The following is a 20,086-nucleotide window of genomic DNA, read 5'->3' on the forward strand; positions in this document are numbered from 1 at the left end:
TATGATTTTTTCTATTGCATAGTAGCTGACAATCTCCGGGCTCAGCCCGGACTCAAGGAGACTGGGTAGAGTTAGTGGTAATGAAAACATCAAGATGGCGGACGAGCGAGATCCAGCTGAGAGAGTGCGAAAACTTGTTCAGTTTGCTGGTCAAGTAGAGGTTGATAATAGCATAGCACCCAAAAAATACTTTAGATCAGGTGTGGAGATGGAAAGAATGGTAAGTATCAACTCATCTGTGCAAGTACTGCTAGGTAAAAAAGGGTCGAAACTGGTGCTGATGATTGTCCCGATCGAGATCGAACGATTCAGAACGACCAATTCAACATTCACATCCAGCTTGTCGTGCAGCATAACCAACGTATGTGTTTAATTTCCATCAGTAGCCTAAGGTATGAGGATTGCAAAAAGTATAGTTTCCTTTTCGCTTTGGTGCTCTACCGTTATTCCCGTGAACTAATAAGTGATGTCATCTTCCAAATAAAGAAATGAACACATCTGTATTGAGCATATCCAGATACAGCGTGTTTTTACTCTCTCCCATTTGGGAGATCTGCTGATTACAGAAAAACTCGTAGCCTACTAAACTAGCATTTTTTGTGAGCTTGGACTTTGTTTCTGTAAAAGAGGAGATCATTATTTTATAGGGTTTGCAGTATTGCAGTATTGGGCAATTTTTCATGTGGCATTTCAGTAATTTTCAAATTGAATTGTGGCATTTCAAGGTTTTCCAACCCTGTGAGATGCATTTTTGTAGTATTTTGGTTGATGATAGTTTCTTTTAATTTTTTTTTTTAATATTATCTTTTATTTGTATACAATACAGCCAGTACATAGCTTACACTACTGATACTTGTGCAACTAACATACAGTGAGACCTGTATTAAGCGGACACCCTTGGGGTCTGTCATTAGTGTCTGTTAAATGCAGGGTATCCACTCAAAACAGGTTCTAATATGTTGTGCAATAATAGTTAATTATTAACCCTCTCGTAACACAGTGTAACACAGTTTGAGATCAAAGACTGCTCATACATGTAGCATAATGTCCAGTCAGTCAATGCGTCAATCTGGAATAATCACTTAGCTTTAAAATGACATCGCTGAACAATGTTAAAGGAGTCTCAGCTGAACCTCTAGAGGTAAAATGCCCTTGAAGTGTCTGCTTATTGCAGGTTTTGTGCAACAAGCCGCGTCCACTAGAAAGAGGTGTCTGCTGACTGCAGGTTTATTTCACAGTGAATGTGGGAAGAAAATTTAGGGACTCAAGCTGGTGTCCGCTTAATAGAGGGTGTCCACTTATTATGGGGTCCACTTAATACAGGTTTCACTGTATAGTTGATAGTTGGTTACTTCCATGTTTTTCCCGACCATGTTTTGGGTTTCTGGTCATTTTAATGATAAGGTGGAACAGCACTATTCCATGATGGGAGTTTATGTGTAATGTGATAGCAAATGATTATGTTTAAATAGGTTTGGTTAAGGTGGCTCAATAGGGTGATGATTTATCACATTCCACACTCTAGTGTTATGTTTTAAAAGCTGTTTTTGCATTTGTTTAAACAATCAGTCCTCTCAAACTTATTATATGTAATAAGCAATGATGATATATTGATTTACTATCATCTCAGTTAAAATCTTGGCTTTCAATCTTGAATTATTAAATGCCCAAACAAATGTGTTTTTTACCGTTTTTATGGTGTTAATTGTGATTTTTTTTAATTTCCTTCGATGAAATCTTCTAAAAATCTGGCAGGATGTGAATTTTAAACATGAAATAAAGTAGGGTTTGTAAAGACAGTTTTTAGATTTTTGCAACTTTATGTTTTGTAGCGCTGTGAAAAAAGGGTCAGATAGATTTCCCTGAAAAATGAGCTCCAACTACAGTAAAGTATTTATTACAAGTACCCGCCTACCAAATTTTATGGAAATATTTCACCAAAGGGAACACGAGAAAATTCACTGTCAGTTTTTCTTTTTGTGCTCATGTTGACATCATAAAATATTGAAAAACACTGACGTTTGAGGTTTCACTCTAAGTGCACATCCGATTGTAAAACTATAGGGAGCCCCCTTAAATTACAATTTGATTGTTCCAACAACCAGTTAAAAGTTATGTTATTGTTTTTGTGGCTCCAACACACGTTATGTACATGACATTTGCCCTGGTGACAATGAAACCACCAGCTATGCAGGCTAAGCTTCCATCTGTACTGGGCTGATAAAATTTGTTGTGCTCTGACAAAGATTACAACAAATCTTGTCTCCACCAAATTTTCATGTTGGTCAATGTGTCATGAAATGAAAAATAATTTCTGCTTATTTGCAAAGCTTTTCATAATAAAAAGTAATGGCATTTTTCATTTTGGAATGTCTTCTTTACTTTATTTCACTTCATTTCACTTCACTTCACTTCACTTCACTTCACTTCACTTCACTTCACTTCACTTCACTTCACTTCACTTCACTTCACTTCACTTCACTTCACTTCACTTCACTTCACTTCACTTCACTTCACTTCACTTCACTTCACTTGAACATGTACTAGGAAACTCTAAAATCATCAAATATTTGCCTTAATGATGGTATTATCTGTAAAATCATCAGAGAAGGTTACTATGGTCAGTGTAATATAAATGTTTACGCATGATTGTTTATTTAATATGTTTCCTTTCTTATCCCAAACTTAGGCAAAGATTTACCATGATGAGGGAAATTTGGAAAGTGCATTCATTTTATATTCAAAATTCATCACGTAAGTAGAGCATTGAAACATTTAGTTCCATGAAAATGTGATGAGTCACATGATTTACAATCTCTCTCTTTAATTACTTTGATATTGTGATGTCCTGTTAGGTTGTTTGTTGAAAAGCTTCCTGCACATCCAGAATATGCCAAGACAGCACCAGTGGATAAAGCAACGAACAAAAAGGTAAAACCCAACAGGAATAAGAAGCTTGAAAGAAGATCAAAACGGGCAAGTCAAGTTATGATATGACCATTCCAACCAAGGCCACCCATTGAAAATAAAATTATTCGCAAATTTACAAATCTTTTTGAGGAGTTAGCATGATAAAAATTGCCACAAATGTATTGCTCCAGACCCTTATTGTGCAACCTCCTTAGAGCGATTACATGTGTGCATTGGACATCTTTTTCAATATAGGAGTATTTCATTTGTCTATTTAGTATTCAGAATTTGTTCGATGAACTTGGTTTTCAAGAGTGGTTGCTATGTAACTCCTAACTGCATTATAGCTTTGTTTGAAATTTAATTCAAGGAAAATTTAAAATTTGTTAGCTGTAGTGGTAAATCAATCAATCAATCAATCAGTCAGTCAGTCAGTCAGTCAGACAGTCAGTCAGTCAGTCAGTCAGTCAGTCAGTCAGTCAGTCAGTCAGTCAGTCAATCATTCAATCCTTTATTTGATAATGCAGGTTAAAATATATGTATGACAAAGGCACCCAAAGGCTGATGTGAATCAGGGGTATATATACACATGTATATATTGTAGGTCAAAATGAAATTTAGGTTACCGGTAAATTGAAATTCCTTTGTCTCTTAACCCTACTTAAAATATCATGGATCATGAATAATTAAGGTTAGAAGACAAAGAAAATTGAGAATCAAACTAGTGTAGGTCAAAATGAAATTCAGGTTAAATTGAAATTCCTTTGTCTCTTAACCCTAATTGTTATTCAAGTTCATGAATAATTAGGGTTAGAAGACAAAGGAAATTGAGAATCAACCTAGGTTTAAATCATTTTAACCTGAATTTCATTTTGACCAACAACATATATACAGTGATTATACAAAATATAAAGATCAAATATATAAAAATGTACAATCATTATGGGACAATCACAGTTTCCTTATAACCAATTTTTCTTATATAGACACGAGTTTTAATGGAAAGTACATCGCTCATAAAATTCATACAGAATGACATCCGGGACTCGAGTGGCATATTTTCCATATCCTCAATAGTGAAGATATTGATGATTTCACTGATATCAAGTTTGTCTCTTAAATTGTTCTGAAATTCGTTGGTGTATCATCGAAACATCCTCAGGTGTTCCTCGAAAGTCTTCGGCAAACTTCCGTAATCTTCAGTAATCTTCGCAAGTCTTTGGAAATCTTTGGTAATCTTTGGAAATTTTCAGAAAATGTTCGGCAACATTCGTGTGACCTTTGGACAAGTTTTGGAGAATCTTTGGAAATCTTCGGAAAGTGGTTGGAAATCTTCAGAAAATCGTCAAAAACACCATCATCAGTTTGTCTATACAATAAAAAGAACATTACACGTTGGCTCGGAGATATGAATTTTATGTTCTCGTGGCAAGAACACTTCTTCCCACTCGAACATAAAATTGTTATCATCTCGCTACCATGTAATATCCTTTATGTATCCATGTCTTGATCCTTCAGAGCCTCAGAAGGGTATTCAGCATGGCGGAGGAACTCAAAGGAATTTTAAAAGAAAGATATCAACAAGAATACCAACAGTTCATCGCTGAAGAGGCCAGAAAGGTAATAAATAGACAGAAACACTTAATCTTTCTTTACTAGTTAATAAATGAGTTTTTTATTTCAATTCTAAGTCTTATGATACTTTGTTATGGAGGTGTGTAGAAAATGTAAGGAGGGTGGGAAATGTACATGAGGAGGGAAGTGCTAAACAGGAAGCTCAATTACTATTCTTTTTTAAATCGTGAAATGTAAAATTCTTACAATAAATCAATTTGCTTAGAAAAGTCTGTGGTATGTTTGTGGTTGTTTTGTCAAATTGTGAGCATCACACAGTGATCATCAATTAAAGAAAGTTTGTTTAAAAGCACACAGAAACCAGCTTCATGGTGACAAAGGTATTGTGATAGAGTCTCTATAAACACAACTTGTACTTCTGTTTTATAGAAAGAAGAAGAAGAAGCCAGAAGGAAAGAATTTGAGAGAAGGGAAGCTGAAGAAAGAGCACGGAGAGAACAGGAAGCCCAAAAAATAGCGCAACACCAGAATAGTGTCTCAACGCATCATGCGGAGATCCCAAGGGTCATTCCTAGTGCCCCTCCATTGATTGGTGATTATCCTGCCCCACCAACTGGCCGTAATGATTCAACAGTGGGTAGTAATCAACGTGAACATGGAGCTCCAAATGAACAGATGCACAGTACTATGCCACGGCCACCAAGCTACTCCTCGCTGTTTTCTGTGCCCACTCCAAGGTATAGGAAAGGAATTTGACGTTGGTTTTGAGTGTTAATTAAACTGGGAGTTTAATGGCAGTTACTGATTGCGTTCTTGGACACAATGTGACATTGATTTAGGCAAGATCTTGTAATCACAATTTGAAATAGGGCTGCTAAATGTTCCTTAAAGCATTAAGTACTTTGTAAAATTTGAGTCAAATTTCACAGGCCTCACCATTTTGTAAATACTATTTTTTTGCAATGTTCTTGTTGAGTCTTGCTTTATTTTGCAAGGCTCAGAAAGTCTCAGGCTATCAGAAAATGTATTTTTTTCAGTCTTGTCATCTCACAAGGTCCTCCACTAACATTTTACTTACCCTTGTATGCTCTTGCTAAGCAATTATCATGATTTGTGTTTTTTTCTAGTACCCCATCAGTTGACAGGTCAACTAAACCAGTCATGGCTGCAGGTGGGTGTGGTGGTTTATCATCTTTTGATGTACATAAAAGTTGATATAAAGCTTATCATTCACAGAATAACTGCATATTCCCCTCCTATCCAAAAATTCAAGTCCAGCAGTACCAAAATCAGATAGAACTTACTGCTTTCAGACTTGGTTTCATTTGCATGGCAAAAGATGGTACCATTATACTTAAATGGTGATGCACACTGTCTGTGATGTGGGCTAAAGACGGGTTTCATTAAGTAACTTTTTCAACAGGAAGGTGACTGGTTTTCAGAAACAGAAGAAACTTTTTTACAAGAAAAAAACATTTCCCTAGATTCTCAAACCAGGTGGTCTAAATCATCCTCACACAATTTATGAATTTTCCTAGTGCCCAGCCCTTAGTGAAACCCCTGGCTAAAGATTGCTGAAAAATGGCTGCTATGCAAATAACACTAAAATTGAATGACAGTAATATTCTTAGCCCTTCTTTCTTTTTGTTACATAAAGATACAACTCCACATGGACTTAGAAAAGTACACATTCCTGGTGAGCTTATCAGTCATTTTCTACGACTTGCATCGGACAACACAAGAAAGAACCTTGAAACTTGTGGCATTCTTGCTGGTCGTCTTGTAAGTAGCACAGTTTCTTTTCATGTCCGAGTCTGAAAATCTGCTAGTCAAGAGTACATGTAGTGTCAATTAGCAGTTAAGTTTTTAAACACAAGATTGGACTGCTGGTGTAAAATCATTTTAAATGCCAATGTACACTTTTAAATATTGACTGCAAATGCAAATTGAGCAATATTTTGATCAAAACATTTTAACAGATTGTGATTCAAATAGTTAGAACTCCTGATCAACAGGTGATTTTCAACTACTTTGTGGCTCAGTCAGCCATTTGTTCATTTGCCCAAGTTTTGCTGCATTGTTGCTGCATGTTTGCTTTACAATAGGCTATTAAAATTCAAGCAGTCATACGTACAGTTTTTAAAGCTCCCACGAGGCGAGTGTCTTGTCTCGCGATATGACAGTCTCGTCTCTTAAGATGAGAGTCTTGTCTCTGGGGAAGCGAGTCTTACCTCGCGAGATGAGATTCTCGTCTCACAAGAGGGTGGTAACTTACCTTTGAGCAGTACTGTGTATAGAACTGATTAAAAAAGTTACATGTATGGAATTCCTGTTGGTAATAAATACAAGTAAATGGACATCAACATTCAACATCAAACTTCATGTAGGCTAGAAGGTTTTTAATTAGTATTTTTAATCAATTTGTCTTTTACTTATCAGCAAAACAATATGTTCTGCATCACTCATCTGTTGATTCCAAAGCAAACCTCTACTTCAGATTCCTGCACAACTTTGAGTGAAGAAGAACTCTTTGAATTCCAAGATTCCCACAATCTTATTACATTAGGCTGGATACATGTGAGTATACTGTACACTGTCAGTGATCCTTTGTTAGATGTGAGATTGCAGAAAGTCAGTACACTCGTACCTACAGTTCATGCACAGTGTTCCAGATAAGTGAGAGGTCTCAGGTCAAAAACCCGACAAGGTCAGCTACATGACCTGACAAATTAATAGAAAATTTACAATGATTAAATGGTGGGTGCAGTGGGAATTGACCTAGGGGAATTCCCTATCGACACCCTGCCTTGAAAACCTATCTGGAACCCTGCAGAAAAGATATTTTATTTCATGTCTAGTTTTTATTGATCAATTTTCTTTTCTGAACTTTAAATGATCACCATTCAGGAGTGACAGATGGAACTAATAGTAAGAATCTTTGAAATCAAACTATAATACCCATTCCAATAAGTTTTTAATTTTTGCTTTCTACACTTTTGTGCCTATATGGAGACCTTGCAGATGATAAAATGATAAATTAAGAGTGTGCTGATTGTGAAAAGATCTATATTGGAGAAACTGCCTGACCAACACTCTCTGGCGTTGGAGAACACTTTAAGGACACAGGCCACAAGTTGGAAGAGAGTAAGGAGGCTATCAGAACTAGAGAAGAAAACAACTTCAGAAGGAGAATTTACGAGGCCTTGGAAATTGTGTACCAGTCCCCGACGCTCAATCGAGAACGTGGGTGTATACGGGGATGTTTTGGCACGTGAGTTGGCTCACCCAAGCTCACGTGACAAATAGATTCTCTCTATATTCACTTGAGAAAGACGCTGTGACAGCGTCCAAAGCTTGTGATCACTAAAGCACTGACTCTGCATCGGTGTCTCATTTCTTATTAATTAATTCTTGGAACTTGAGGCTTGTATTTGTGGAATAAATATATTGTGATTATCTCTGATTCATAGTGACAAAAAAAAATTTGTGAGGGAAAAAATTATTTTCAACATGAACAGTTTTAAGGTTTCCTCAGCATCTTCGCATGAAAACTAATGTTTTATTTGTAATTTTTTTTCAGACACACCCATCACAGACCAGCTTCATGTCAAGTGTCGATCTGCACACACACTGCAGTTATCAACTGATCATGCCTGAAGCAATTGCTATTGTCTGTTCTCCAAAGTTTAGCGAGTGAGTATAGTTAAACACAGAGCTCGAAAGAAGTGCCATCCGGTCGTCCGGGATAAGTAGATTTTATTTGGATGTTATTTTCTCATGTACTGATGAAAGTGTTATTATTTTGTAGAACTGGTGTTTTTTCACTGACTCCGGGTTATGGCCTTCAGTTTATTTTGAACTGTAAAAAGCCAGGGTTTCACCCGCACCCTAAAGAGCCTCCGTTATACGAGGTAAGGCTGAGCTAACAACAATCTTTAATATACTTTCCATCCCACAACGCTGACTTTGTTAGACAAAACACTGATCTGCTGAAACTAACGAAACAAACGAACGAAAACCCGACACGTGTTACTACAGTGACAATACCTTACATTAAGGACACTTTTTAGACCATCACGCGGGTCCTACAGCCCTTAACCTACTACTAAGTAACGACACTTGCTGACCAACGTTAAAGACAGGGACGAATCCAACAACAGACAGGGAGCAGTTTACAAGATCAAATTCTCCGACTGTCAGGCTTCCCACATTGGTGAGACTGGCAGAAACCTTAACCCGAGACTGACTGAACACAAACAAGCAACGAGAAATAGTGATGCCAACAATCACATTGGTGGATAACATCAACTAACCTAACTTGACTGGGAGTCTGCTCATTGTTTAAATTGCAATACAAACTATTTTCAACGAATGATTTTGGAAGATGTCAACCGGCACCTTGCAAACGACTTATTCACGATATAAACGATCTCCAACAGACTGACTTAATTTGACTAACAATAGACGGATCGAAACTTACGAGAACCGACCAATGACTGTTGGCCAACTTTACACGGGTCTTTCAGCCAATACCGTCACTGCTAAACTGACCTGTCACTTTGAACGGACCAGACCTGTAACATCGTCGACTGACAAACACTATCCACTATTCACGTCAGTCACGTCACCAACAACAGTTCTTTTCAGAACTACCCTCACCCGGACGATCACACTATACGAGCTACTGATACTCCTGGGCTCAAACCATTTACATTAAATCAACTTTTTTGGATTAGCGTAAATCTCCTCCTTTACCTCTAAGTAATTTTGATATTGATTTGCTGTTTTTTCGTTTCTTTTAGGAAAGTTCGCACATAGTATGGGACAACGTCGCTAGAGTTGATGTAACAGATTTAAGATTTAAGAAATAAAATGATACGTACTTATTAAATGAATTTTAGCCAGTAATGTTAATTATAGTTTTCAAAACCATCACAGTGCGAATGGATTAACTGTTACGGCTACAGCTAACTACGTGTACATGAAGTATGCCGTGGGTATAATACGTTTTTTTTTCTGGTTTAGATTTTTGATTTATGAAATAAATCACAGTTGCATGATATTAACAGTGAGGGATCTTTGCATTTTCAACTAATTAAGTAGTTACAAAAGATCTCTTTACTGCTTCTCTCTATTGTAACGAAAATAAAAATCCGAACTTGAGAAGTTATATTATAATTTTACTTTTTTCTTTCACATGCAATCAAGTTTTTCTACTACTTTGAGTGTGCATAGCTTTCAAGTGCCCTTCTGAAGGTTTAAATCTATAAATCTTCAGATTTAAAACCATGTTGTAAGAAATTTTGTGAATTTCATTGCTTTAATTTCGCTGACGTCCAAACAATAGCACTTGAGTTGTTTTGTCGAAGTTGCTGTAAATTGCTATTGGAAGAAAATAGTTTGGTGTCGGTTTTCGCCGATAATCTCACGATTAAAAATAATAAAAGCGTATTTGAAAATACTGCAGCCGAATTTGTAGTTTTCTCTTATGTTAGTGTGGAGACGCGGTGGCCTCATGGTTAGTGCGCTCGTCTCCGGATCGAGCGGTCCGGGTTCGAGCCCTGGCCGGGGACATTGTGTTGTGTTCTTGGGCAAGCCACTTACCTCTCACAGTGCCGCTCTTCACCTAGGTGTGCTAATCAGGGTACCGGCGAACTTAATGCTGGGTTAACCTGGCGATGGACTAGCATCCCATCCAGGGGGGAGTAGAAATACTCCCAGCCGCTTCATGCTACGGAAACCGGGATAAGCACCGGCCTGATGGGCCACTCGGCTCGTATACAGACTTTACCTTACTTTACCCTCGTAGAATGCTAAAAATTTTTTCTGTACAGTTGGGAACCAAGAAACCGTGCGGCGAGAATGCCTGAAAAGCACTATCCACTGGTTTGCTATATACTTGAGGAGACTGGCAACAATTTTGACAATTGAATACTTCTACTAGTAATACTTATGTCTTTTTTTGGTCAGGTAAATGCTATTTTTATCAGAGAAAAGTCAGGGAATTTTGAAAAGTGATGTCTGGCAACTGTGCCTTTGCTTATTCTTTCAAAACACAGACAACTGGATGAAATATCGATTGTATGAAACGGAGAAAATTAAAATGGTTTTTAAGCCAACTTGTGATATTTGAATCTGGTCAAACAGATTTTGAGAAGTTTGTATTATAACGTTACAGCACACATTTTACAACAGTCATTAATTTACAAATAATCATTAGGCTTATTCAGGCTATGGGTTTTTAAAAGTACGCATTTTCGTCTGAACGAAAACGAAACAAAATATTTTCGCCCATCCTGGCGTTTTGGGTTTGTTTTCACCTGTCCACATTGATGCGTTTTCGTATGAATCAGAGGATTGAAATTACTCACATGAGAGCGGGTCCCAAACTGAACAAAATGGCAAATGGCTAAAAGGTTTTATTTAGAACTGCAAACCATGCGCGTTGTGAGATGACTTTTACGAGTACGCGCCAAACGATTACTGACCTCAGGGTTAGTGAAAAGTGAAAAAGTAAAACACACGTCCAGCATCTAAGAATTTTACGCTCATTACAAAAAATTTTGACTAGATGATAATTTTAAGGCGAGGAGAGTAGGGATGGTTTCTCTTTTTTCCGTTTCTTCGAAAATGAAAAGGCCGAGAACTGTTACTCAACGCGGGAAACCGGAGTCTCTCGCTTGTTACCATAGTGACTAGGAGTAATGATATTTCAGTCGGAGGAGAGGAGGCTACCCCCAGTATTTCAATTCCCCTGGGGGTCCTGACAATTTAACTTGATCTATTATATATTTGGGTAACGTAAAGTGTTGTAAAAGTGACTTGATTAAAAATGCAACACGATGTAACCCGTATCGAAGGGCTTCTTAATCTGAGGCCAGGGCGTCAGCCCCCTTCCCACAGGAAAATTGACCTCCGCCTTCTGAGTCTTGTATTTGGATTTATTCTGGTGAAAGTGGATTCCAAAACAAAAATCTATAAAACACATCATTTTTTTCACAAAAAAAAAACATTTATTATTAGACACTTTTCCATGCAATGGAATGATCTATATTTCATGTTTCTGTTTCTGTATACATCTAAATTATAGAGACGAAATGTTTGTTGGTTTGTTACAAAAACATTGATAAAATATTAAATCAAATACTCTTTGTCGTCAAAGATGCCCGTTCACTGAACAATATTATGTAACTGTCTTCGCATATCAAGCACAAGTCATTTAGCGGTCAAATCTGAAGAAAAAAAGGAAAACATAACTCCCTGTTAATAAACCTGTTTTTTTAAGTGTAAGCCTTTACGCACCCATTGGTCCATAATTCACTGCTGGTACTTAGGCCCCGCCCACAGTGCGCCGGAGGATTTGAAAACGCAGCAATCACCGTGTTTGAGGAAAACTTTGGCAGAGAAATTACCTAATTATCGTGATGTCATCGTTTTCGAAAAGCTCCGTTTTCAAAATGTTCTCCGTCCGCACTAAAACGTAAAGCTGCCGTTTTCAAATTCATCCGGTTTGAAGAGCGTTTTCGAAACGCTCCGTTTTCGTGACGGATTAGTGTGGACGGTAGGCCTGACCGTGGAAATAAAGCTGCGTTTTCAAATTCCTCCGGCGTAGAGGGAACTGCGCTTTAATCCGGATTTGGTAACATGGAGCCTTCAGAAGTATCGCTTCTCCTTTGGAGAGAATGTTAGTGTAAAAGTTACCTCAGGCGTTTTGTTAGTTTGTTAAAGAGAATAAACGAAACACAAAGTGGCTCTTGAAATTATTTCAAGGAAAGAAACCATTGGCTCGCATTAATTTTATTTTAAAAAAATGTTACGAGATTAAGTTATTTTGAAAAAAACTCAACTTTTCGCTGCCTCAAAATAATTGTTTTTAAGGAAAGAAACATCGCAACACTATACTTCTTAAAATGAACACATAACCTACAGTAGCCTCCGACGCATATAATGTATAAAAAGCATTCTGGTCTTTTCTGGGCACTGTAAGTACATCTTTTTTGTGTGTTTAGTTGTATTTAGTAGTTACATTGACAGATTACGATGCCGTTTGTTTCAAGCTCGAACTCTGTCTTATCGTAACTAAACTTAAATCACTACAGAAATTTATAGCAGAAAACTATCTCACAAAAGTACCTGGGCAGTTTGAAAAACTTTCCCCGTCGAGCTCTCTTGATGTGCTTTTCACAGTAATAGCAGAGACATTCACCTTTAGGATCAACTGGAATGCGAGGCAAATTATAAATATCTCGAATGGCCTGCAAGCCTGGTAACACGTCACGTGGCTCGATTCCTTGTGCCTTCTTCATCTTAATATCCTTCTGAAGCTCCTATTTAAAAAAAAAACGTGTTTTCCATGAGGACGCGATTCGAGTTTTTAGCACTATGCATGGGTAAATTCTCAGTAAGCGCATGCTCTCAGCTAAATTCAGAGCGGGAAGAATGGGGAGTAGTTAAGTTTGGATCGAGCCCCCCATCGCGGCTTCGCTACTCGCGAAATTCCCTCGCATTTTGGTTATTGGGCTTCCCCGCCGAAACAAAGTTTTCGCGCGCAAATTCTGGCCAGCTACGAAGGCTAAAAACCAATGTCACGAGTTTCCACTTTTAACTTTTGATTCTACTCTCTTGATCATGATTTCCAGCAATAGAAGGCCGCTGACCTGATAACACATGACTTTTGGTGGAATTTTGATAAGGTGGTTATTACCTAATGTACCTAAATTTTTTATCCATTTTAAGTTTGCATTTGTTGGATATCAGAAATATGCTTGTTCCTTTTAGTCATACCAAAGTTTTGCTAATTTACAAATCAAATTTCTTTTTGTCCCGGATAATCGGACAGAGGTTTTTTATTCAAGTTTCTGCGACCTGCGAATGTTGCATTCTAGCGCGCTTCAGGGGAATTAGTAGAAGTAATCGTATGAGTGCGAGTCCAATCAGGGATTTACACTACCAGTGATATTTGAAAATTCTCTCCAAATTTCACGAGCCTTTAGGTGAGTGCTTTTTTAAAGAATTTTCAAATGTCACAAGTAGTGTTAATCCTTAATTGCTTGAGCTTTCACACGATTACTCATTTTATCATATGACTGAGAAAATTGTGAACACACTCGCGTTAATTTGCACTGCAGAGCAAATTAAGAATTAACTATGAATTGACCCGCTCTCCGCCAATCACAAGGAAGTAATTTTCTCAGGAATATAATAAATTAGAATATGAACTATTGAACTATGGTGTGACCAAAGTTCTTGTGATATGCTGCCAAAGCGTGCCTAAAGGGCGTGTTTAGGCGTAGGTATTTGTAACTAACCTTCCATGTTTTGTAATCCTTGTGATTCAAGACCCTTATCTTTGCAGCAGAGTTCGTGGAAGATGAACTCTCTGAGCCTGACGGGGATTCATAAGCAGGAGATTTTGATTTGAAGGAAAACAGCTTACTGTTGCGGAAACAAAACAGAAATACAACCACAACATCAGACCGGATTACGTTGTTCGACAGGTAGATAATGCTAAGCGTGGTTTGTTTGGTTAACACTTATTTACTGGATAGTGATTTATCCGGTGGTGAACGTTATCCAGTCTTCGAACAACCGGAGTCAGAACAATGCCAATGGTAGTTGTAGTCCATCAAGTAGTTTTTAGAACTAGACTTTCGAGCAACTTTCTTTTAGATCTCTAGTGTTTACAGGTACCGTAATTACGTTTTTTGTGTCATATACGTAAGATGAACCTGGAAACTCTACTGGATGAGGGATGCCGTAGCTGCGATCTATGAAATAATTAATTAATTAGGTTTTTTAAATGCTTTTATTTTCATGAAACTTGTAAATAGACTAATTTTAAAGTTATCTTTAGGTTTTTGTAACCTGTAAATAGACTAAGTTTGAAATTATTCTTAGTTTTTGTAATTTCTTTTTAGGCAGGTGTCCTCTATTAGTTATCCTTGGACTAAAACAATTTCGACGCATTAATAAAGTTATTATATAGTCTCTTGGTTGTTATCATTATCATCATTTGCATTTGCATTATTTGCATTTATTAACTACATTGACTACAAAATTTGAAATCTTAACGGTTGGTACCAGTACTTGTTTCAGATTTACGATCACGGTTTGTTTGGAGCTCAAGCTTCATGTTTGAATTGAAATTAAGGTTTCATGACAACTGAATTTAACCACTACAGAAATTTGCAGCTGAAAACTATGATGAAACGGGGGAATAAAAACGTACCTAGGCAGTTTGAAAAACTTCTCCCATCGAGCTCTCTTGATGTGCTTTTTACAGTAATAGCAGAGACATTCACCTTCTGGATCAACAGGAATGCGAGGCAAATTATAAATATCTCGAATGGCCTGCAAGTCTGGTAACACGTCACGTGGCTTGATTCCTTGTGCCTTCTTCATCTTAATATCCTTCTGACGTTCCTGTTTTCAGAAATTTAAGAGTCTTTCAGTTGTCGTCCCTGTTAAAGGGTAAGTTTTATACCCATGCCCGCTTCATTTTATACCCCCCCGCTACATTGGTGTTTAAATCGCCTACACTAAAACGATCGGCACTGACGCTAGCTAACAAAAGATGAGCAAGTTAATGCCTAATTTTGTTTAAGGTATATGAGGTTTGTTTGTTCCTGTCACAGGCAAAAAGATATTTTTGAAATACGAGCACTGGCTCAAAAAAGCCTTTTATGCTACTGCAAGCGTAAATACTTCCAATTCTGACCTTCCATGTTTTGTAATCCTTGTGGTTCAACACCCTTATCTTTGGCTTGTTGCTAGTTGAAGCGCCTGTATCCACAGGGTTTGAAGTTTCGTCTTCCCATCGTACCTCACGCTTGGCCTTAGGCCTCACGGCATCTCTTGGCTGTGCGTGGCCTGTTGAGTAAAATTATGTCTTTTAAGTTCGTGCGATTTTTAAAAACTCCCACCCCTTTTGAGATTCTAAGATCCTTTTGCTAGTTTTCATCACTTCAATACTTTCTCTTATTGCATAACCTAAGAGGGAGGAGGGAAGAAAAACGGCTGGGGTTTTACCATTCCCTCCCTAACTCCTGAAATCTGTTGAAGGATTGAGGTTGAAAGCTTTAAAGCTTTATGAATGTTGAGCACAAATTTGACAGGAGAAGAGTAATCATCACTATCAATTCTTCCTTAGAGGGGGAGGGAAGAGGACGGCTGGGGTTCTACCATTCCCTCCTAGCTTATTCCCGCATTTGTTGTGCGGTTGAGGTTGAGAGGTTGTGTGAATGTCAAACACAAATTTTACGTGAAAATTGTAATTAACGTCTTGATGTAACCAATAGCAACTTACCATCGTTGGACTTCTCGTTGATGACAGACGTTTCTTCGTTGTCCTTATCTCTTCCCATAATATCGAGGATATCATCACCTTTTGTTACATTTTTAATTTCTGCTTCCTGACTCGTGTAAATCACTTCTCCTGTAGACGACTCAGAATCAGATATCACCGAAGATTCCTCATCATCATCAACCCCCATCGTAATCATCATTTCTGCTTTGCGTGATTCTTTGCCGGCATCTTTCACCACTCGCAGCACTTCGTCTTGTGATTTCCAACTTGTGGAGGTACTATCGCCCTCATCGTCCTTGGTTATCGCAGCTTCATTACGTACAGTAACAGCAACGGGTGTCTTACAGGAGCCTGTAGAAGATCTACTATTGGTCGCCATGGACACGTTTCGCGTGGATTCTTCTGAAGCGGTAGGCAGTAGAGAAAAGCCGGGTAAAGATGGGTGTGGCGACAGTGAAGACTCCGAGATTGTCTCTTCTGATGATGTAGATGGACCAACACTCGATTGAGTTGTAAACGGAAAAGAACTGAGAGCAGGTTTGTCTGTCAGATCATAGCTTGAAGCTGATGAATAGGTCACGGTTGGAAAATCACAAACTTCCGTCTCTGATGCCTGAGACATTGAAGACACAGATGTCAAAGATTCAGAGCGGGGTGTTTCAGTCGGTTTTCCAGTTGATAAGTCAGACAGAGATGATGTCGTGAATGAAGAATCCAAGGATTTTGTCTCAGGAACCTCATTAACCGTCCAAACATCTGTTCTGTTCGCGTCATCGAGTGAAGGATGAGCCATAATCGAAGTCGATTTTGAAGTGTCGGTCAGTGTCCATATTTTCTGCTCTTGTATCGGGTGATTAGGCGACTGATAAGATGAAGAGGCTGATTGTGGTCTTCCTAAAGATGTCTCTGGTGTGGTTCTTGAACAGGCATTCTTTGATGATTCCTTGTTACGCTTCAAGCCTGGTCTGTCAAAAATGATTCCCTTCTCGCTCAGCTCCTCATCAGTTGAAGGTAAATTTGATCCCAGTTCATGACGCCGTCGCCACCGCTTGTTAAAAATTCTCCTGCATAAAAATGTGTGGCGGCTAAGAAACGTAATCTAATTGTAAAACCATAATCTAATTGTAAAATCATGATCTAATTATAAAATTTTACATTGATATTGAGACCTGGATATTACTGAGACTTTACTTTTTTATTGTTAGTTTAAGTCTTAGTTGAATACCGTTAAATGTACTAATAAATAAATCTCTGTTATATGCTTAACTCGTTTAAGACTTTTAGTCAGGAGTCTATAAATTTTGCAACCACGTAACAAGAGTTTTGGCTCCTTCGTAATGTAAATCCATCAATACATACGCATGTCCATTGATTTTAATTGACTAAATTGTTACCAAAAGATGTTTGGAGAAATTTCAAAAAGTCTTCCTCTCTGTGTTGATCAGATAAGTGATTCTCCTGACTGAATGTTACACAGATGAGTTAATTCTACTTTTGAGAATTTAGTGGTGTATTAAAAATGAGCAAATAAATAAATATGTAATTTAATAACAGAATCTAAAACTTACCACAGAAGTGGAACACCGGTGAAAATAAACAATAACATCAAAATCCCAGCCAAGATTCCTGCAACAGTGGCTGCCGATGAACTCGAATCTACTGGCTCTTCATTCACCGAATGTGATTTCTTCCTCTTGTTTTTGAAGTGCTTTCCTTTCTTTCTATCGTCTAACTTGACGGGATCGTAAGCCGCTTTCCAACGAAGCCCTGAAGATGCCTTTAGCCCAGGATGAACAGACATCTTGTGTTGTGGCATCGCTGATGTGCCGGTATGGCTTGTTGACCCTTCGTGTCCAGTCACCCTTGGTTCACCATGAGGTGAAGAATAGTCCTCCTTATCATTAAAGTGTGAAGATTTCCGATCATCTTGTTGAGTTGAATTGTCAAATTTTGAAATCCAGTCTGATTCTGCATCAGCCGTATGGACTGACGGAATAACCGTTTCCTCAGTTGACAAAATCGTCAACCTGAAAGGCGCTGTGATATTCGTCTGATATGTTAAACCCGTGATAGATGATGGCAGATTTTTCTGGTACGTACATGCCTCCTTGTCTTTGCTGTCTTCCAAAATAAAAGCTGATGAAGGCATTCCAGTACCATGTGATGATTTTAAGACGTGATGTCTCCTTGCCAAGCGGCGCATGGCGAACTTAAGCTTTGGCATAGTTGAGACGTTTTTGATCTTGTCATCTGTAGTCCATAGTGTGGAATTTTGGGCGTTCTTCGACGCCGATAAAACTCTTCCATCCAGTGAGCCGATTCGTTCATCATCAGATGAGAATGAATCCGATGTTTGGCCGGGAAAATTATGTTGTCTGGAGCGAAGCGGTACATCAGCATGTATTGCTGAAAGATCCTTGAATCCGGTTACTCCAGTTGAAGACTCTGTGAATAGATGGTTAGGATCCTCTGCAACTGAAACAAGGCGACAGGTTGAATTAGAGGAGCTAGGTTATTGTTTCGCTCTTGAAAAGTTTAACCTAAATTCTTCAAGTTCGTCGTTTGTGATCCATTTTAATCTTCTCCATTTTTAACCATCCTTGTTTCTTTAGGGTTTATTATTAACTCTTTGGTGTTTTTCTCTATGGCTCTATGGCTATTTTCAGGGTTCCTTTAATTTAAAGGTAAGTTTTGTACGTGGCCAAAATACTGACTGGACTCCTTTAAGCGTGACATCCACATGATCGCTAAGAAAATTCGAAGAAAGTCGAATGTCCGGCTGCCTACCGAGCTGAGGAGCAAATTCATCTCATGTATCTTTAATACACCCTTTTTGCTTTTTTCGCTGTTGCAAAGATTGCGCGAAAGAGCGCTAGCTCTTTATGTTTAATAACGGAGAGAGAGCCTGATGTCAAATATCTTCGGTAAAATTTAAATGCTGTTCTGAGGCCACAGCCAACCAGAAAATGTTGATCACATTGGATAGAGTATAGCTGAGCTGGAAGAACTTGCTGTCGAATTCTGCAATTTTTTCAACCATTTGTCAGTAAAAGCAATGGCCCTACGAACGTTTACGTTTTTTTTTTTTTTCAGTTTTACCACTGCCCGGTTATTTTAGGTAATGCAAAAGATTTAAGCGAGATTGGTTCTTTCATAACTTATGATTTCTACTGCGCGATTAAAATTTCACGATCATATTAACGACGAATTAGATGCCTCATCAACTTGTCGGAACTATAGTTTTATACGTAAACTTTAAAAACTGCAAATTAAAACTGAGTACCGTCTTTTCTCGATTAAACTTCGGGTCCCGAATTAAAGCCCGGTCTTCCAGGCAGATTTGTAAAAAAGACCCTCAAGGAATTCATAATTGAGGTAAAACAAACTTAAGGTAGTATAAGATATTTAGCTCTGAAGAATAAATTAATGAATAAAAATTGTAAAAAAACTCCAGCCTCGAATACATTGCAAAAGTGAAATAAAGGCCAAATCAACGGAACTAAGTTTGAAATAAATGCCGGGGGCCTTTAATTGAGAAAATACGGTACTTCGTTTGTGTTTTCATCGACGAGAGGGCTGGAAACAAATTCCTTTAAAAATACGGTTTTTGTCTTGTAACGAAGCAAGAGAAAACTAGATTGCAAGACACCGAAAGTGTTGCTAACAAGCAATCAGAACGCTAATTTGAATTTGCGGCAACAGTTAAAGCTTATTTGTTCTTAAATAATTACTGCAAAGATGAATCTTACCTTCGCAAACCGTGTATGATACCAAGATACTCAATAGAATCACTCTGAAAGCTTTTTTCTTTTCCATTATGGCGTTATTGCTATCTCATTCAGATAACACAACACATGTCTCTACGAGAATGGTCAATTCACGTCACAAACGCTGTATAAGCGCGCGCGGCACAATGCACGCTCACTGTAACGCACGCACTACTAACAACACAAGTAACGCGAGCTGTTCATTGTTTTAAACGGTATTTGAAGTTGGATTTCAAATACACAAACAATACTAAAACGATGAAACAACGTTTATAGCTACTTATGCAAAGACGTTTCGACCGAACAACTTCGGTCTTCGTCGGTTTAAAAAGCCAGCTGAAATTACTGGCTATCTAACGGTTCACGGTTCTGCGCGTGCTACGCCAGCGAAATATAACGAGCGAACGCTGCGCGACATAACAAATCACGTCTGTGACTTGTAAATTTTTATCCGAATGTCGATTTAACAAATCGAATGTGGTTTAGCGTTGTCTGTACTCTTATCGACAACGATACGCGTCATCACAGT

General features: G+C 38.1%; 2 protein-coding genes across 2 annotated transcripts; one reads left to right on the top strand and one right to left on the bottom strand.

Moving 5' to 3' along the window:
• The first annotated feature begins 34 nt into the window (after positions 1-34).
• LOC110051186 (STAM-binding protein-like) lies at positions 35-9,951 on the top strand. Its single transcript, XM_089278000.1, has 11 exons — positions 35-220; positions 2,690-2,754; positions 2,856-2,931; positions 4,429-4,530; positions 4,915-5,222; positions 5,613-5,656; positions 6,143-6,267; positions 6,925-7,062; positions 8,066-8,178; positions 8,294-8,396; positions 9,288-9,951. The coding sequence occupies exons 1-11, from the start codon at positions 95-97 to the stop codon at positions 9,354-9,356; spliced, it is 1,269 nt and encodes a 422-aa protein (XP_089134126.1). The 5' UTR covers positions 35-94; the 3' UTR covers positions 9,357-9,951.
• Positions 9,952-11,704: 1,753 nt separating this feature from the next.
• Positions 11,705-19,606, bottom strand: LOC110051187 (uncharacterized). Its single transcript, XM_089276667.1, has 8 exons — positions 19,540-19,606; positions 17,359-18,259; positions 15,791-16,854; positions 15,203-15,354; positions 14,714-14,907; positions 13,794-13,920; positions 12,619-12,812; positions 11,705-11,717 (listed from the first exon to the last, which is right to left on the bottom strand). Exons 1-8 carry the CDS (start codon positions 19,604-19,606, stop codon positions 11,705-11,707), a joined length of 2,712 nt encoding a protein of 903 aa, XP_089132793.1.
• Positions 19,607-20,086: the final 480 nt, after the last annotated feature.

Source organism: Orbicella faveolata, unplaced genomic scaffold (assembly GCF_042242905.1).
Source record: "Orbicella faveolata isolate gen_17 unplaced genomic scaffold, um_ofav_v1 contig_46, whole genome shotgun sequence".
NCBI classification, from domain to species: domain Eukaryota; kingdom Metazoa; phylum Cnidaria; class Anthozoa; order Scleractinia; family Merulinidae; genus Orbicella; species Orbicella faveolata.